Genomic DNA, 20,343 nt, shown 5'->3' with positions numbered 1-20,343 from the left:
GATAAAATTGGATGACAAAGGTATTGAAATCGGTGCTGCTGTGACAATTTCAAAAACCATTGACTTACTGAAAGAAGAAAATGAACGGTTTGTTCCTCAAGGTATGAAATCGGTGTTCACTACACTTGCTGATCATATGAACAAGGTTGCTTCTCAATTTGTTAGGAATACAGCAAGCTTGGGAGGAAACTTGATCATGGCACAAAAAGACCAGTTTCCCTCAGATATTGCTACGTTACTGCTAGGTGTTGGATCAAGTGTTTGTATCCAACTGCTCTCTGAAAGGTCAATCGTTACATTGGAGGAGTTCTTGAGTAGACCTCCTTGCAGTCAACGAACTTTACTTTTGAGCATATATATTCCTTATTGGAGTTCATCTAAAATCTTTCCTTTGAATCCTAATGGCAATACAAGGGAGCCCGTTTTGCTTTTTGAAACACACCGAGCAGCACCACGACCTCTTGGAAACTCTGTAGCTTATGTAAATGCTGCTTTCTTAGCTCAAATATCCTTACACAATATGTCAGGGGATCGTGTTTTAGATGATGTAAGACTGGCTTTTGGTGCATATGGTACTGAGCATGTGATTAGAGCAAGGAAAGTGGAGAACTTATTAGTGGGTAAATCCATTACTGCATCCATTCTACTTGAAGCAATCCATTTACTTAGAGAAACGATTGTACCCAAGGAAGGCACTACACATGCTGATTATAGGTCAAGTTTGGCTGTTGCCTTTATGTTTATGTTTCTCCGACCGCTTTCAAGTGGTTTGTCAGAGAGTGATGCTTTGCCCTGGACGGCATCAGAACTCGAAGACCTTGATCGGTCTGATAAAGGTGATTTACTTTTATCTTCAAAGCAGTTGGTCGGATATAGCACGGAGTATCATCCTGTTGGTCAGCCAATTAAGAAAGTTGGCGTAGAACTTCAAGCTTCTGGTATATTCACACTTCTTTTAAGTGCGAGAACTTTGTTTCTGTTACTTCTTTTATGCGGGTATCTTGTACCTTTGAGCTTCCCCTCTTTTTTCGTTGCTTTGCATATGTTTTGTTTGTTCGGTCGTTTTCGTTGGATATAACTTTTGATTCTTTTCCTCCTAAAGTTATCTTCTTTGTTCTTGTATGATACCGTCAGGAATAGTGTCCCCTATCAAAAGCATACTACAAATCTGGGAAACACTTTATTAAATTATATTTCATTTTATTGCTAGCCAATGCCAGTATTGCAGTAGTTAGCATATTAGAGAATCTAGAGAAGTTTGTTTGAGTCCTACCTTGGGAAACCATGTAATTGTACCCTATTCTTTTCTTATAAATAAAACCTGCTTATTACTGTTTGCTCTTTCCGAGCATAATAACTTGGTACTGGAGGAGATTATGTTTCCGTAAGCTGGGAAATGACTTCGATGATGATTTAATATCTCAGGTGAAGCAATATATGTGGATGATATTCCTTCTCCAAAAGACTGTCTGTATGGAGCTTTCATTTACAGCACAAAGCCCTTGGCTCGTATAAAGAGTATTGACTTTAGATCTACGTTGTCTTCACAAAAAATCATCTCATTTGTCTCCACTGATGACATTCCAGAAGGAGGGACAAATATTGGATCAGCCAGTTTGTTTGGAAGTGAACCATTGTTTGCAGATTCCCTTGCACAGTATGCTGGCCAGCCACTTGGTGTTGTGGTACACTTATATCTTATATTCTCTTGGTCATTTTCATTCTTGCTTATGCTGATTGATGTAGTAGGCATTGACTGTTTTCTTGATGAAATAAATAATTTAGATTGCAGGAACACAGAGATTTGCTAACATGGGTGCTAAACAAGTGGATGTCACCTATACCACAGAAAATTTAGAGCCACCCATATTATCTGTGGAAGAGGCTGTCAGAAGATCCAGTTTCTTTGAGATTCCTGCTTTTGCTTTCCCTGAACGAGTTGGTGATTTCTCCAAAGGAATGGAAGAAGCTGATCACACGATTATATCAGAGGTGCATTTCTGTGTTCAATTGCTTCTGATTCATGTTGATACTTGTGCTTAAACTAGGGCAGACCCAGTAAAATTTACTTGCTCAGATACTTGCTTTTTTATTGAGCTTATTTGGGGAAACTGAGAGTTCATTTTAAAATTTAGGCAATCTATGTTCAGCAAAGGCATTTTGTAGTATAATTGTCATCTGCTTAGTTTATCAGTGGTTACTGTAGGGTTCATAGTCAAGTTGTGGTGTAGTCATATGCTCAGCACATACGCACCTCTAAGTTTGCCTAATTTGTGAATATAAAAATAAATTCTTCTTTGATGGTGGAAGTTATGTGTTTGCTATTACTTGCATCCATCTTTTAAATACAACATTCTATTTTAGTCAGGATAAAATTGTTACTCATATTCTAAATAATGAATGCACATTTCTCAATCGAGATTTGGTTGGGCAATGGGCTAGCATCTATGATATAAAAAAAGAAAAAGCTTAAAAGAGAACTAGGAGAATGTACAATCAATTCCAATGTGATTTTTATGCAGAAATTACAATGTATACCTATTAACTCCTACAGAACACCTTTTGTTTGACAAGTATAATCCAAGCATATTTGGATTAGCCTTTTGTTATGAAGAAAAATATGAGGAACTTCCAAAAATATTTGGATTAGCATTACCTTTTGTTTGACAAGTATAATCCAAGCATATTTGGATTAGCATTACCCTTCAATATTGTGACGAAGTTCCTTTTTTCAGCTTTATTAAAAAAATGATTAATGTGAGATGATTATTACCAGGTGAAACTTGGTTCTCAGCATTACTTTTATGTGGAGACACAAACAGCTCTTGCCATTCCAGACGAAGGTAATTGCGTTGTGGTGTACAGTTCTAGTCAATGTCCTGAATTCTCACAAGGTGTAATTGCAAAATGTCTTGGAATCCCTAACCACAATGTTCGTGTTATTACAAGAAGAGTTGGAGGAGGTTTTGGTGGGAAAGCTGTTAGAGCAATGCCCGTGAGCATCAAATTTCATTCTCTCAAATCTAATCTGTTTATCATGCTGACTTCATTACAATTGATTTTTTCTCTTGATCTTTTAACTAAGCTGTTGTCCAATTTTTCGCAATTGTTATATGATGGCGAAAGGGCTATAAAATTCACCTGAAATCTGAATTTTATAAGCGGATTTCCTTGTGTGGAAGGAGAGTCCAATCTTTCAACACTTTCTGAAGTCATTCTACCTAAAAGTTGTCTAGAGGGTATTTTCCTTCTTTCCAATTTAGATCATTTTAGCAATTTCAACATACTATGAGCCTTCATTTAAGCATTGCAGTCACCTTGTTGAACCAGTACCAAATGGATGGAGTGAGGCTGATAGTTATGGGTGTTCTGTAGTGTGAATGTTTAAGTTAAAATTTTGAAACGTTGTTTGAGAAAGGAATGTTTGTCTACTTGGTTTCTTGAGCCTCACCTATATAATATTCGCTCTAATGTTAAGTGATTTTAAGAAGTTACATGAAAAGGAATGTGTTTCTTGCATGCAAAGCACGTACAAATATTCATAATTTAAATTGGAAAAACCATGTTTTCTTTTGTGAAATAAGTACCAACTGTTAGCTTCTCAGATGTAGAGTTCTTTGAAAACATAGTAATACAGACATCGCCTTGTGATCAATATAGTGAAATGAATCTAGAGGAGTGGATCTTCCACTTCCTTTTTGTAATGGGGTTTGGAAAGGGTACCTCTACTTCTATCCCAATGCCTGCCCCAAAAACCTGCCATTGTCACTGCAGAGAGGAAAATGACCCAATCATACTAGTACCGACAGACAAATCCACTGGACAAGCACCTTCTACGGGGATCAATTTGTGCTAAAATGCCGTCATTGCTTTTGTTCATTTGGCTTAGACCTAGATCACTACTTCGGCGAAAGCTTCCCAGTTAAGGTACTTACTGTTCATCCAATTCAAAAACAAGTTATGCAATCCTCTTTATCCTCCTTTCTTTAACCTACTACTTCTTCTGTCAGCAGATCAGTACTTAATAGGTTTATTGTCTTCGTCATCTATCTGGAGGTATAGGGGCTTCCATTTCACCCGAATGGAGTTGTGCAGATCAAAGAGTCGGTGTCTCTCATATCCATAACGTTATGTTAATCCGTATATAAAAATAGTCGGACAGCATAAGATTAAGCAACATGTGACTGCATATAATTATTTCTGTAGTTGTCAATAATGTCAGCTTGTTTACTTGATTACTTCCTTGACCAGCTAGGATTACTTGATGCTTTGAATAAAGGAAGCAATGAACACTGAAAATTTCACTGAGCATTAGTATAACCTCCATGTTCAATTGTTCAGTGATTGGCATTAAATTCTGAAAATTTGCCTTTCTTTATTTGTTATCTTTAAGTGCTAAGTGAATCAACCTAAATCAAAGGCTTGCTAACTCTTAAAATTTCTCTTTCCTGTGTAGGTTGCTACCGCATGTGCTTTAGCAGCATATAAGCTGCAACGTCCAGTTAGGATGTACCTTGATCGCGAAACTGATATGTTGACGGTTGGAGGAAGACATCCAATGAAAATAAACTACTCAGTCGGTTTCAAGTCCAATGGAAAGATCACAGCTTTACATATAAATCTATTAATCAATGCAGGCATCTCTGAAGATATAAGCCCAATGATGCCTCATAACATAATACATGCATTAAAGAAGTACAATTGGGGTGCTTTTTCTTTTGATGTGAAGGTTTGCAGGACAAATCTTTCATCTAAATCTGCAATGCGAGGCCCTGGAGAGGTACAAGGATCCTTCATCGCTGAAGCTATTATTGAGAAGATATCCTCCACTCTCAAACATGATCCAAATTCCATTAGGGAGAAGAATCTTCACACCTATGAGAGCCTCGGTGTATATTATAAAGGCAGTGCAGGAGAAGTTTTTGAGTACACTTTGCCATTTATTCTTGATAAACTGATTAAAAGTTCATGCTTTGATCTTCGTGTGGCAAAGATCAAACATTTTAATAGTTGTAACCAATGGAAGAAAAGGGGAATTTCTTGCGTACCCATTATTCATCATGTGATATTGAGACCAACACCAGGGAAAGTTTCGATCTTGAATGATGGTTCAATTGTTGTTGAGGTTGGAGGAATTGAGTTAGGCCAGGGACTTTGGACAAAAGTGAAGCAGATGGTTGCTTTTGCTCTTGGACAGTTATGGAGTGATGGTAGTCAAACCCTTCTCGAGAGAGTGAGGGTTATTCAAGCTGACACTTTGAGTTTGATTCAAGGAGGATTTACTGCTGGCAGCACTACATCTGAATCAAGCTGTGAAGCAGTTCGTCTTGCATGTAATGTTCTTATTGGCAGACTCAAAGATCTCAAGGATAGGTTGCAAGACCAAATGGGTTCTGTTGAATGGGATATTTTAATATCACAGGTGCATCCTCATATTTTATACTGTGTCTATTCTTACATCAAGCAAAATATTTCATATTTTTATCTTATGTGGAATTTTTGTTTCTATCTTGGTCATTAGAATGCGGATTTGTGCAATCGAGAAGGAATTAATATCAACAGAAGCACAATAAATGAATCATGACATGCTTGGCTCAAGGGATTTATTTTGATATTTGTCAACTACCTATTTCCTCCATAAGTCACCTTTTGCTATGTCTAGTAATTTAGTTTACTCGTTTAGTTTACTCGCCTAGTAATGTGTTTGCGAAATGTTCTGGAGCATAGGTCAGTTCCTCTTCTGGGTTTTTGTTGGATTCTTCTGGATATTTTGTGATCTGTACAGTATCCTGATCAGGAATTATATATGCCCTTCGACATATGTGTTATTCTTTCTTTCTGTTTTTTTAATTTTATTATTATTATGAGAAATGGTATTTCCTGAATGCATGATCATATAGGTTTTGTCCCAGTTGTCCGGGATGCCCTTAGTACCACTGAATGTGGATTGCAAATGTACATTCAGACAAATCCCTGCCTTAGTTATTAAATACATTGGAAACAGGTGCTCTTGTAGTAAAAATAAAATGCATCTAGAGTACATGATCTGTGAAAGGGCTTTATTTAGGTCTTGATTTCTAGATAATCATTTAATTTAGCAGGTTCTGCCTTCTAGTGGTATCGCCAGTTACAGGATCATTGGAAACCTATGATCCAGTTTGATGGGCATTTATACACGAAATTTAATTCCATAATTTCGTTGAAAAGTAGATGGTCACTAACTGCAATAACCACGAACCTAACATTGTGGACTGTTCCTTATATTCTCCTTGTAACCCCATTCTGTGGTATCCTGTATTATATATTATTACATTTATTAATATACTGGGTAACTACTGTCCATCTCATTAAAAAAAGGATGACATTTACTAAATGGCTCAGGTAATCGAGTAGAGCTTTTAAAACATCCAAATCAAACATCATATTTCAGAAAATTAATTATTTGGGTTCTCCTTGACCTCCTTTGTAGGCAAACCTCCAAGCAGTGAATTTGTCAGCAAGTACTTATTTTGTCCCTGACCAGAGTTCTATGAACTATCTGAACTATGGTGCTGCTGTCAGTGAGGTAATTTCAACATTTTCCTTCTTTTCCGTTGCGTTATATGTCTATCTTATCTTTTGCAATTATTGGCGTTTGAGTTTTTATATCTACATCTATAGAAGAATACATAATGTTAATCTCATCCACAACTAATTGGTGTTTCAGGTGGAGATAGATCTTCTTACAGGAGCCACCACAATCTTGCGGGCTGATCTTATCTATGACTGCGGTCAAAGCTTAAACCCAGCTGTGGACTTGGGACAGGTTAAAAATTGATCTTTAAGTTGAATACTGCATCCCTTAAAGAATAATGGGTATTGACTGAAAGTAATTCACTTCTTTATCTGCCTTGAGATCTCATCTGAATATTCTTTCCACTGTATTGACTTCTCTGGGTTTTCTACAGAAACCACCTTTAAAATAGGGTGACATGCGAAAGCCATGTTTAAAGTTAATTAATATAGAAACCACCTTTAAAATAAAATCGGCAATGATCAACCACCTTGACCTATTTTCCTCCGTGAAACTTCAGTTAAAATCCCCAAAATGCCCTTAGAAACACTTGTCTCGCACAAGTTTGGTTTTAATTTGGTTAAGAAGACATGTCATGTGCCTGACACGTTGTTTTAAGGGTATTTTGGGTATTTTAATTGAATTTCACAAAAAAAAAACAAAAGGTCAAAGTGGTTGATTACTAACAGAACACCCTTTGAAGGCGGTTTCTGTACTAATTAAACTTTAAAGGCTGTTTTCGTATTGTTGCCTTATTTTAATGAAAAACCCTAATTTTTTTAATAAAAATCAAATTAGATTTAGGTAACGCCTACCTTTCATATGTTCTTTTGAATCCTATGATTGTACCTGCTTATTAAACTTGAAGTTGTTTCCTTGACTTGCTTCTCATATTTTTTTCATTTTGGTTGCATGATGTGCCGTAAATACTGGTCTTATCAATATCTTTTCTTTCTGCAGATTGAAGGTGCCTTTGTTCAGGGAATTGGTTTCTTCATGACTGAGGAATACTTGACAAATTCAGATGGACTGGTGCTTTCAGAAGGGACTTGGTCTTACAAGGTTCCAACCGTTGATACAATACCGAAGATGTTCAATGTTGAGATTTTAAATAGTGGGCATCACCAAAAGAGGGTTCTCTCCTCAAAAGGTATGTCGCTGTTCTTGCAGTTTCAACCTGTTTTGAATGTTTACTCTTGAGATCTTGGTCCAATTTTCCATGGTACCTTGATTCTCATATTGGCATCCCCTGTTAAACCTACAACCGGAACTTCTCCTATTTACATTTTCAGTTTGGGACATGTTTCCCTTAATATTCAATTTTGGACATCATGAAAATTGAAACTGTTCATGTAAAATAATAACATTTGAAGGAGTTTCCAGTGTCAGCTGTAACAGTATTAATATCTGGGATTATAATAAATCAACACTCACGAACTTAACAATAGAACAGTAAGACCAGTGATCGTATTGGAACCATAAAGGGCAAAATACCCATCATTAGCTATCGAATCTGAAAAATGTATTGTCATGTGTCAGAGAGGTAACTGAAGCACTGAAAATTTGACTCAAAGTTGACTTTAGATAATAACAAAGTCGACTTGAAGAAAATGGTCGACTTTTTCTTGTGAGAAGTCCGACTTTCCTATAAAATCTGAAAATTCAATATTCTGTCTAGGGACTCAAAGTTGACTTTCTCACTGTATAAAATTTGACCTTATGCCAGAGTCGAATTTCCCAAAACCCAAAGTCGACTTTAAAATGCACAGCCAGTTTTGTATAATTGAGTTATTGTTTGATCGCATAATGTCAACTTGTATGCACCTGAAATTTTAACCACATGTTAGTATGTTTATTTTTAACGCGCTAAATCCTAATTGGGAATTTTAAATACACGTATTCCAGTTTTATCATGGTTGAACCAAAACACAAATGCAAAAAATCACGCGAGTTAATTCACGCTCTAATTCTAATCAATAGCCATTAACATTAGTTATATAACAGAGGATAAGAGGGAGAGATTACCGAACTCGACCATGAATTGAGAAAAGAATTCATAAGGAGATCCACTCTACTTCATCGAGTGGGCACCTCCGCCACCATCTGATGTCGCTGCGCCCATCAGATTACTGTTGTTATTTCACCATTTGGGCATCGAAGGACTATAAAAAGCTGAAGCGGGGAGAGGATTATGGGAGAGGGTCGGTTTCAGTGGGATTTGAGAGGTAAGGTGAGGGAGAAGTGTTGAGGTAGAGAAATCTAGGGTTAGATTTTGAGATGATTGGTTTGGGGTTTGAAGGAGTTTGATAGATATGAGCCGAAAAGGTGTTGAGAGAATCTGATAGGGGAGAGGCGCATAGAGAACGAAGTGTTTTGTTCTGGGAGATGAATGAATGATATTGGCGGGTCAAGAAGCTTTTTGCTTGCATAGTCAATATTAGTATAAATATGGCTGCCTTGATCTAGGAGATGTTTGCTTCCAAGAGAGGAAAGGAGAAACATGATAAAAATAAATAGATATTTTGGGGTAGAGGTATTGCTTAGAGGTTGCCAAGCCTCAATATAGCAAACATGTCATGTGTCAAAAAGCACCAGGCTTCTTTATTAGATAGTAATAAGTTAGTATAGATATGGCTGCCTTGGTCTAAGAGATGTTTGTTTTCAAGAGAGGAAAAAAAAAATAAACAGGAAAAAAATAAATAAATATTTCGCAGGAGAGAGATTGCTTAGAGATTGCCAAATGTCAATATAGCAACCAGGCCATGTCTCAAAAAGCACCAGATTTCTTAAAGTTTTTTTGAAATTAGTTCTGCCCATCAAGGTAGAAGCAACACATACATAGATTGAGTTGAAAGAATCATGAGATTAGGGGAGTATATATTAATTATAATATAATAAATACTTAATATATTATAATAATATTATTTTACATTACTATATTATATTAATATTAAGGGCAACTTTTGAAAACTGTCCTATTTACAAAAAAATTTGTCAAAACCGACCTATTCTAAAAAAAATTTATCAAAACCGACCTAGTTTTAGCCGACGGGCTGAAACTAGGTCGGTTTTGAGAAAAAAGTCTAAAACTTCATGGGACTTGAAGTCCCATGAAGTTTAGCAGCTTATAATGACATTAATTAAGGGCGAAAAATCTTTCACGAGACTTCAAATCCTGTGAATTTTTTTAGTAGAAAATGAGCCTTTCATTAAGTAAAAGGAGCCATTTGAAAGTCTCGTGAGTAAAAAAACTTCACGGGACTTGAAATCCCGTGAAGTTACGCAGCTTAATTAAATGACTGCTAAACTTCACGGGACTTCAAGTCATGAAGTCCCGTGAAGTTTCAGACTTTTATTTGTCAAAACCGACCCAGTTTCAGCCAGACGGCTGAAACTAGGTCGGTTTTGATAATTTTTTTTAGAATAGGTCGGTTTTGACAAATTTTTTTGTAAATAGGATGGTTTTCAAAATTTGTCCTAATATTAATCATAACACAATACGTTATAGTATAGTGTATTATAATATGACATAGTATTTTTAATATATTATATTATATTATAATTCTAATATATTATCTTCAAATATTCATATATTTAATTTTTTTATATATTAACATGTTCTTGATATATATAATATAATATTCAATAACATTATTAATATGACATTATATTATCATTAGATACTATTATAATATTACCAATATTTTATTATTATTACTATATTTTAAAATATGTATCATATTATATTTTTAACATATTAGATTTTGCTAATAATAACTAATAATATATTTTTATTTTATAATATAATATAATAAAAAATCATAATAATATTAAATAAAAATATTATGATTTATTATTACTATACCAATATTTATTACAAAATATTGTTTCATCAATAATAAATAAGTTTAGTGTATAATATGTTATATGTTATTTTATTTTAAATATAGTAAAGCTATCATTACTTTATTGTTTTTGGAGGAGTTATTAATTTATTATTAAATATATTATTATATAACAGATTATAATTATTAATATATTCATTATATTGTTTTTATTACTATAATATATCTTATTAATATAATATAGTACATCAATTAATTTTTTTATTTATATAAATTATGATATATTATAATATTTTATTAATATAATATAACTTATTAATGTAATATAGTAAATCAATTAATTTTTTATTTATATAAAATATGATATATTATAATAGCTTAAACATATTTTAATATATTGAATTATCTTTAATATAAAAGTAATTTAATATTTGTTATTATAATTAATTATAATATAATATATTATATTAACATGCCTAATACATTAATATATATTGATAATATAACATTATATAATATTATTTTATTAAAATAATATGTTGTATATTATTTCTATTATATCAATTGTATATATACAACATTATTCAAATTTTTATGTTAATTTAAAATATTTTATAATTTAATATAACATTAATGTAATATTTTTATATTTTAACACATTATAGTATAATTTATTATAATAAACATATTTCGATATTAATATAATACAATATAATGAATATAATATAATATATCAAAACATTATATTGTTAAATAAACTATATTAGTTATGATATTATATATTACATTTAGCTGTTATATTAACACCAACCAAAACTCAAAACACCATGCTAAACTCAAAACACCTAAAAGGAGTTCTAAAAAAACTGTTGTGTTTTATATTTTTGTATGTACTTGAACATAAAAACACCATGGTTCTCAAACACATGGTGTTTTTATTTTGGCAAAAACACCATGGACATGGAGGAAACACCATGATTTCCAAACACTTTATTTTTTTTTTTTGATTTTTCCACACAAATGCTGTGGCATCACGCGGGTCAATTTTGCTTGTTTCCAGCTAAAACTGTTGGGCTTGAAGTCTCCTAAATTATGGAATATTTTTCACTGATAGAGACATATTCTGTGAAACTTTCTGTTCCTGATATTTTTTCTAACAACAATTATGTAATGTAGCTTCTGGTGAGCCTCCTCTTCTACTTGCATCCTCGGTTCACTGTGCAACTAGAGATGCAGTCAAAGCAGCAAGAAGCGAGTTATTCTCTTGGATTGGTTCAGAAAACAATCCTGAAGACTTTTATCTGGATGTACCTGCAACAATGCCCGTAGTCAAGGAGCTCTGTGGAATTGACAATGTCGAGAGATATCTTGAGAAAGTTATTTCTTCATCAGATCAGAGGAATAAATGTAATGTGAATTAGGGGGTGATGGTACATTTATTCAAATAATATGAGAAATTCAAATAATTGCGAGTTGCTATGCTGGACGGTGGAAACTCTTCAACACCCCAAACGGCAGTTTACTTATTTGTTTAAAAACATTGAGCTTATAATTATTGCTAATTGTTTTGCCATAAAAATTCACGGGTATTGTTCTTTAATTCATCAATATTGCCGTTGCCGTACGTTTCCTGTTGTAAAGCATATTTATGAAAAAGATGCCAAAGTAGCAGTCTTCAATCAGTTTCACTTTCTCATACGATATTCGGATTCGTGTCTGTCTATTTTTATGTGAACCTTCCGAATTTTATTTAATTATGAAAGTTAGTTGGAAAGATCATCGGAACTCTTGTTTGATCGTCCCTATTCTTCATTCTTCTTCACCTAAACTCAATTGTTTAACCGAAGCCCCCCAGTGCACTGTTCAACAATAACAAATGGTAAATTACATTATGAATTTATTTATTGTTGTTGTTAACAACATTTCTTTAAGTAAGGTTTTAATATAAAAATTTGGTGCAAACAAAGACATCGTTATCATCCGGTATATGAAACATATTTCAGTCATATTCACAAAAGAAACAAATTAGATCATTATTTTGTCCATTACGTACTTGTCACGGGCACGGGGTACGCGTTCTACCTCAAGCTCTAGTATATAAATAAAGTGTTTTGATCACTCTTGAGTATGCCTAGTTTTGAAATCATTGTGAAAGGCAAACGAGTATAAACACAGAAGGAATCATAGTTTAACCAGAGTTAACTGCACATATACCCCTATAGTATCACATTTTGGAGCTCTCAGTACTCCGGTAATTTGATTTTGGCGGATAAACGTCAATGATTTTTTTGACTCTTTTACCCACAAATACATGCACTATTCATCATCATGGTAATATGTGCGAAACTTTCATTTTAGGTAAACCCATCGAGTCTATCTGTCAGTATCAAACTAACGGAATCCTTGTCGCAAAGTGCAATATTACAAATGCAATTAAGCCTTTTGATAGAAGTGCTAGTTTAGTTGATTGATGTACGTAACTTATGATGTATAGGCCATTATGTGCTTAAAGCGACTTTATTGTAATTTTTTTTTTTGTGCATGTTATAATCAAAGGGACGCATGCGCTTGAACCAAGATAGTTACGTTACAGTATGGCGTTTTTCTGTAGTTTGACTTCAGATATTTCGCTCGGATTCGACAAAGTACGTGCAGACTGCTTGCTACTGTCCAATCTTTCTCCATCTCTTTGCTGCTCTTTCTTCTTTTTCCAGCTAAGCGAAGTTGTTGGTGTGCGTGTATATAAGTACGAAGAAAACGATATATTTGATTCTTCAAATACTGATGATTTCTCTTAAGTGATGAGAAAAAATAGTTAAATCAACAGTATATTACCGTGTTGATCACGAGGGAACTTGAATGCGGGCCGGGCACGGTTGCATGGATTCATGTCTTTACCCTTATTTAATTCTTCGGGCAATTCTTCTTTTTTTATTGAACTTGTGAGTATGGAATATTTTTTTGGGGAAATATGGTCATGTTCTTTTTTTTTTAAGAGAGGCACTAGGGGCACACTCTCTACCACACTCCCAACCACACCACCTCTCTTGTTACAGTGCACGTGGCCCACATGAGATTTTAATTTTTAAAATCTCATGTGGACATCGTCCACTGTAGTAAGAGAGGTGGTATGGTTGGGAGTGTGGTAGATGGTGTGCCCCTATCATTATTATTATTTTTAACTCAATCCGAACACATACAAGGATGTGTGCTATAAGGGAGCCAATGATCACACATATCAGATGATGTGCCAGCTGCAACAATAGAGTCAACGACCACGTGAAGGGCCGGGGTATCTACTTAAAGGAAGATCCAACAATTCACGCTATAGTAAATTACTATAGCATAAACAGTAAAAAAAACTATAACATAAGCAATAAATCTAATTTGCTTCCCTACGATTGAGGTACTGTTCATGTTATAGTATTCACTGTATCATAAACAATAAATCAAATCTGCTTATCCATACTTGAATTTACTATTTATGCTACAATTTTATTGTATCATAATTAGTAGAGCAAATCAAACATATTAAAACTTGGATTCTTCTTTAAATATAGAGGAGTAGATATGATTTCTAAATTAAATGTATTAAAACTTGGATCATTCTTTAAGCATAGAAGAGTAGATATTATTTCTACTTTTAAGCATACAATAATTAAATTAAATGTATTAAAACTTAGAGGGAGACAAGTTTCAAACACACTTCTTAAAAAAAAGGGGGCTGTGCTTTGTACGGGTACACACTAGTTTGAGTATATAGCAAATCAACACCATTCAAACTCTAATGGAGGATCCAAATGCATTTATATACAGTATGACATACTTGCCATGATGCATGCAAAGGTGGTGAGCGTGAGAATGGAATTAATAAGAGAATTTATGCATTGCCAAAAACACGAGACTAAAGTATTTGAAGGTAATTGCAAATAATTAATTTGAGAGTCTTGAGGATATATATATATATAGAATGAGTTTCGACAATGATTGGAGACAACGACTCGACTTTTCACGTTGCAGCATAAGAAACCTTGCGTTCAGTCGTGCATTTAACGAGACTCCATAATGATAGAGATTATCCTAAAGCTATGTTACCTTTATTTGTTTCTGTTGTTAATTTCCTGCAACTTTGAGGCCGAGCACCCTTTGAGTATCATGTGTATATATATAATCACGCCAATCTCGTTGCCTTGCAGGCTAAATTCGTAACAAATTAAAAAAAAAAAAAAAGAATAAGAAAGAAACAACTGAAGAATCACCGCAATGACGAACCTAAATATGAGCAAGACTGAAGAGCTTGTTTTGCTTGTGAATACTAGGATGGATTTTTAAATAAATAGCATGCATGCGACAAAAAAAAGAAACCATAAGCATACTTTTTGTTTTTTGAGAAAAATAAGCATACTAAATTACTAGTTAGTTAGTTTAAGATATACGGCCTTGTTTTGATCATGGTCGGATCCACTCCTTAGCGGAATCGCTTTCATCACTGTAATTGCTCTCATTTTGTGCGGAAATTGTAGATTGGAGACTGCATTAATACTGATACATATGACAAAAGCTTTGTGTGTATTTTACGCCATACTAGTTTTCGCCCGTGCGATGCACGGGACTGAGCATTGAAAATATGAAAGATTTCAAATTTATTTAGATGTAAAAGCGTAGAAAAAAAAAGAGAAATAAAGATAGCATTAGAAAAAAAAAGAATAATTAATTAGTAATAAACAAGATATTCCCCAAAGTCTCTTACATATCTTATTAATATTATCCACTTCCCTTCTAGATCGCCCTTAATCTTTATTTGTGATTAATATTAAAAACATAATTATTTAAATAATAATACGGAATGTGAAAGTTACAATGGTTGCAGGGAAATAAATTCCAATCAAGAAGCCAAATACGTCTCTAATGATAATTAATCATGACAATAAGCCTCAAGTTTTAAGTATAGTGCCTAAAAATAATCCCTTGAACCGTAATATAAATGAATATAATAAAGCATTAAAAGCAAAACAATGCTGTATAAATGGTAATATTTTCAAAAAAACAAATAGCATAATCGAGAACGCAATTTTATGTCTAACTTTATTAATTAACCTGCGCTGAATAACTAAGCTAAGAAAAGTTTGCAAGTATTCAAAAATCCATTTACAAATGTAAATTCCCTGAAAAATGTCATTGGGCCTTCATGTCAAGTTTCCACAAACTAAATACGAAACAAAACTACATAGTGGATCTCATTGCATGTCATGCATACTTCGGGCCCCTAATGAAGAAATGAGACTAAATATAAAACATAGGGTAAAAAAGAATTTTTTTTCAAAATTGGTAGAAATTCTAATTATCACTCATCTTTCTCTATTTGTTTGCAATGAAGAATGCAACCATCAATCTATGTTGTGGTTTCAAGGTTGGTTTGAGAGAGGAATAAAGATAGCCTTCTTTTAATTAATTAAGCAGTGGGCGAAAAAAAACAGGAATTAATTAAAAGGAAATTTAACAGTCCTAATTTTGAAAATATACATAGGTGTTAATTAAAAGGAGATCATGTAGAGTTGGTGGAAAGTCAGAGGTATGCCTCTGGAAGTTGGGCGGTCGACCGGCAGTGGAGCTGCGGTCGACCGATATGTGAACACAACTCTTAGTGTGCCTCTGGAATTTGGGCGGTCGACCGGACGAAGCGCTGCGGTCGACCGCGAATTGTCCAGAGAGCAGACTGGACCTCAGAATATTTTGCGGTCGACTGGCAGTGGTGCTGCGGTCGACCGACTATCGGGTTTTGGGTTTAAGTTGGTTTTCCAGACCCGTTTTCTTTGTAACTTGTATATAAACCCCAAATCTGTTCTAGGGTTTAATGCAAAGGAGATTTTGAGCTGCCAAAGGGGATTTTCTAGGGCTTCTTTTGTTGGAGTCTATTGGAGAGATCAAGTGATCTTGTTTGAGGGTTTTGGGTAAGATTTGTAACCCTAATTTGTATTCCCCTTTGATTTGATTAGTGAAACTCCCCCCTCCTTGCCCCGTGGACGTAGGCACATTGCCGAACCACGTATATCTTGTGTTCTTGCTGTGATTGGTTGGCTTGTGTCTATTGTGGTCTATTTTATTCTTGTGTGTGCTATTGTTTTGGCTATTCGAGGCTTCCGCGGCGCACAACAAGTGGTATCAGAGCTCCGGGTTGGATTTGGGAGTTTTGTTCGAAGGATTCACTGTTGGATTCTTATTTGAAGAGTAGATCTACAATATGGGTGATACAAGCAGGGCTAGTTCAAGTGCTACTAGTACATCGGGGTCGGCTTTGACAAAGGCGATCCAAAATTTGAGCATCAATAACACTAAAATTGATGTCCCAAAGTTCGACGGCAAGATCAACTTCGGTTTATGGAGGTGTCAAGTAATGGACGCCTTGGATGCACAAAATTTGGAGGAGACTCTTGAGTTTCAAGAGAAACCCGAGGAGATTGATGATAGGGTTTGGAAGAAAATGCACAGTAGGGCTTGTGGGGTTATTCGGTCATGCCTAACACCGGATCTCATTTATGATGTGATGAACGAGACTTTGGCAAAGAGATTGTGGGAAACGCTCAATGAAAAATATTTGACAAAGAGCATTGAGAATCGGCTTCACTTGAAGAAGAGGTTCTACCAATTCAAGATGAAGAGGGGAGTTTCCGTTCGAGAGCATGTTAACGACTTCACAAAGCTAATTTCGGATATGGCCAATGTTGATATCATGGTGGAGGATGAAGACAAGGCGATGTTATTGTTGTGTTCATTGCCAGAGGATGAGTTTAGCACCTTTGTTCTCACTATGATAAATGGGCGAACTACAGTTAGCTACAAGGAGGTGACCTCGGCATTGGTGAATTATGAGCTGAGGAAGAATGATTGTGAGCCCTCCGAGAAGGCATCGGGTGATGCACTTGCAGTTCGTGGCCGTGCTCCAAACCGTCAAAAGTTCAACCGCTCAAAATCGAAGAATAGGAGTGACCATAAAAGTGTTGGTAGAAATCAATGTGCCTTTTGCAAAGAATAGGGACATTGGAAGAATGAGTGCCCAAAGTTGAAGGATAGAGCCGGGAAGCAAAGGGGGAAAGCTGTACAAGCTTCAGAGGTTAATGTTGCTAAGGTTGTTGGCGACATTTCAGATTCAGATTCTTCCGGTTATTCTTGTCCCGCACTGCCGTCAGTTTGTTATGCCGACTCTACGGAGTGGATGCTTGATTCGGGAGCTACATTTCATATTTGCCCTAAGAGGGATTGGTTTACCAACTTTGAGGAGTTGAAGAGAGGAGACGTGGTGCTCATGGGGAACGATCACGTTTGTCCTATTAGTGGGATTGGCTCAGTCAGAATCAGAATGCATGACGGGGTGACTAGGGAATTGAAAGATGTGAGGTTCGTGCCGCAGTTGACGAAGAACCTCATTTCTCTTGGGACTTTGGAGGCATCCGGTTATAGAGTGATATTAGAGGATGCTAGTTTGAAGGTCATGAAGGGGTCCATGGTGGTGATGCGAGGTGTTAGGGAAAACAACCTATACTACTTGAAGGGCAAGACAGTTACAGGGGATCTGGCTGCTTCTATCAGCACAGAGGAGGACACAACCACACTATGGCACATGAGGCTTGGACACACAGGTGAAAAGTCCCTTCAGTCATTGGCAAAACAGGGGCTATTGAAAGGTGCAAAGACCTGCAAGATGGAGATGTGTGAGCATTGCATACTTGGGAAGAAGACAAAAGTGAAGTTTGGCACCGCAATTCACAACACCCAAGGTATATTAGACTACATTCACACAAATGTTTGGGGCCCTTCTAAGCACACATCGCTTGGTGGGGTAAATTATTTTGTCACTTTCATTGATGATTATTCCAGGAGGAATTGGGTATACACCATGAAGCATAAACATGAGGTCCTGGATATATTTGTGGAGTGGAAGAAGAAAGTGGAGCTGCAGACAGGTAGAAAGGTGAAGACTCTTCGTTCAGACAATGGTGGAGAGTACAAGAGTGATCCATTTCTGCAGTTTTGCCGGGATCACAGCATTAGAAGGCATTTCACAGTTAGAGAGTCACCGCAACAGAATGGGGTGGCAGAGAGGCTGAACCGTACCTTGCTGGAGAAGGTACGATGTATGATGACGCAGAGTGGTTTGGCTAGATCCTTTTGGGCCGATGCGTTAGTTTATGCGAGCCATCTCATTAACAGGTTGCCGTGCACTGCGATAGAGGGGAAGACTCCTTTGGAGCGTTGGTCTGGTTCTGTGGCTAGTGATTATGAGACTCTTCGGATTTTTGGGTGTCCAGCTTATTTCCATGTTAGTGATGGGAAGTTGAATCCGAGAGCAAGGAAGGCTATCTTTGTGGGATTTAGAGAAGGTGTAAAAGGCTTCAAGTTATGGGATCCACAAGATAAGAAGATGATCATTAGCAGAGATGTCACATTCGATGAGGCATACATGATGAAGCCTCGAGTTCCTCAGCAGGTGAAGGAAGATCAGACAGGAGGGATATCGCAGCAGGTGGAGGATGATGTGACTCCACCCACTCCAGTCAGCACTGTGTCTATTGAGACTCCTACAGAGGTGACACTGGAAGAAGATGAGATGATAGTCGGGCATTTAGAGGATACAGTGGATGGTGAGGCTCAGGAGAAGGGTCATGCTCAGGGGTCCATTGCAGCAGATAGACCGAGGAGAGAGATTCGTCGGCCAGCTAGATATGATGATGTCATGGTGGCATATGCTTTATCGGTGGAGGTCGTTGATGATCTGATTCCTGCCACATTCAGGGAGGCAGAGTCCAGTCCTGATTCCATTAGGTGGAGGAATGCTATGGAGGAGGAGATGCAATCTCTTCAGAAGAACGACACTTGGAAACTTTGAGGCTCAGGAGCAGGGTCATGCTCAGGGGTCCATTGCAGCAGATAGACCGAGGAGAGAGATTCGTCGGCCAGCTAGATATGATGATGTCATGGTGGCATATGCTTTATCGGTGGAGGTCGTTGATGATCTTATTCCTGCCACATTCAGGGAGGCAGAGTCCAGTCCTGATTCCATTAGGTGGAGGAATGCTATGGAGGAGGAGATGCAATCTCTTCAGAAGAACGACACTTGGGAACTTGCACAGCTACCTAAGGGTAAGAAAGCTATTGGTTGCAAGTGGGTGTATGCTAAGAAGGAGGGATCTTCTATTGGGGACATTCGATATAAGGCCAGATTGGTTGCCAAGGGATATGCACAGCTTGAAGGTGTTGATTACAACGAGGTGTTTTCACCCGTTGTGAAGCATTCGTCGATTCGGATACTATTGGCATTGGTGGCACAGCTGGACCTAGATTTGGTCCAAATAGCCGTGAAGACGGCCTTTCTACATGGAGACTTAGACGAGGAGATCTACATGACACAACCTATGGGGTTTAAAGCTGCAGGAAGGGAAAATTTGGTGTGCAAATTGAGGAAATCTCTTTATGGACTGAAGCAATCACCGCGACAGTGGTACAAGAGATTTGATAGCTTTATGATTGGCCGAGGATACACGAGGAGCCCTTATGACCCGTGTGTTTATATGCGCAAGCTACAGGATGGTGAGCACATTTATTTGTTATTGTATGTTGATGATATGCTCATAGCTTCCAGGAACACTTCAGCTATTGGGAAATTGAAAAAGGAGCTGTCATCTGAATTTGAGATGAAGGACCTGGGAGAGGCTAAGAAGATATTGGGTATGGAGATTGAGCGAGACAGGGTGAAGGGGAGATTGAAGCTTACACAGAAGAGTTACTTGCAGAAGATGCTGAAGAAATTCAGTTTTGAGGGTAATACCAAGGTGGTGAGTACTCCATTAGCTCCCCACTTTAAGCTTTCAGCTTTGATGTCACCAGTTTCAGTGGAGGATAGGGACTACATGTCCAAGGTTCCATACGCCAGCGCAGTGGGTAGCTTGA

The 20,343-nt window shown here is 36.4% G+C and overlaps 1 protein-coding gene across 1 annotated transcript in view; it reads left to right on the top strand.

Annotated features, from left to right (window-relative positions):
• LOC109832918 (indole-3-acetaldehyde oxidase-like) overlaps positions 1–12,077 on the top strand; it is a 20,175-nt gene extending 8,098 nt beyond the window's left edge. Inside the window, 9 exon segments of the mRNA XM_020400407.1 lie at positions 1–938; positions 1,426–1,685; positions 1,786–1,992; positions 2,777–2,995; positions 4,457–5,422; positions 6,470–6,565; positions 6,707–6,805; positions 7,514–7,703; positions 11,575–12,077. The exon segment at positions 1–938 is cut by the window's left edge and continues 12 nt beyond it. Of these exon segments, the coding sequence (XP_020255996.1) occupies positions 1–938; positions 1,426–1,685; positions 1,786–1,992; positions 2,777–2,995; positions 4,457–5,422; positions 6,470–6,565; positions 6,707–6,805; positions 7,514–7,703; positions 11,575–11,819 (3,220 nt within the window). The 3' untranslated portion in view covers positions 11,820–12,077.

The sequence above is a fragment of the Asparagus officinalis genome, chromosome 3 (assembly GCF_001876935.1).
Source record: "Asparagus officinalis chromosome 3, Aspof.V1, whole genome shotgun sequence".
NCBI lineage: Eukaryota > Viridiplantae > Streptophyta > Magnoliopsida > Asparagales > Asparagaceae > Asparagus > Asparagus officinalis.
Note: the sequence above shows the minus strand (reverse complement) of the source record. Positions and strands in the feature narration are given on the sequence as shown.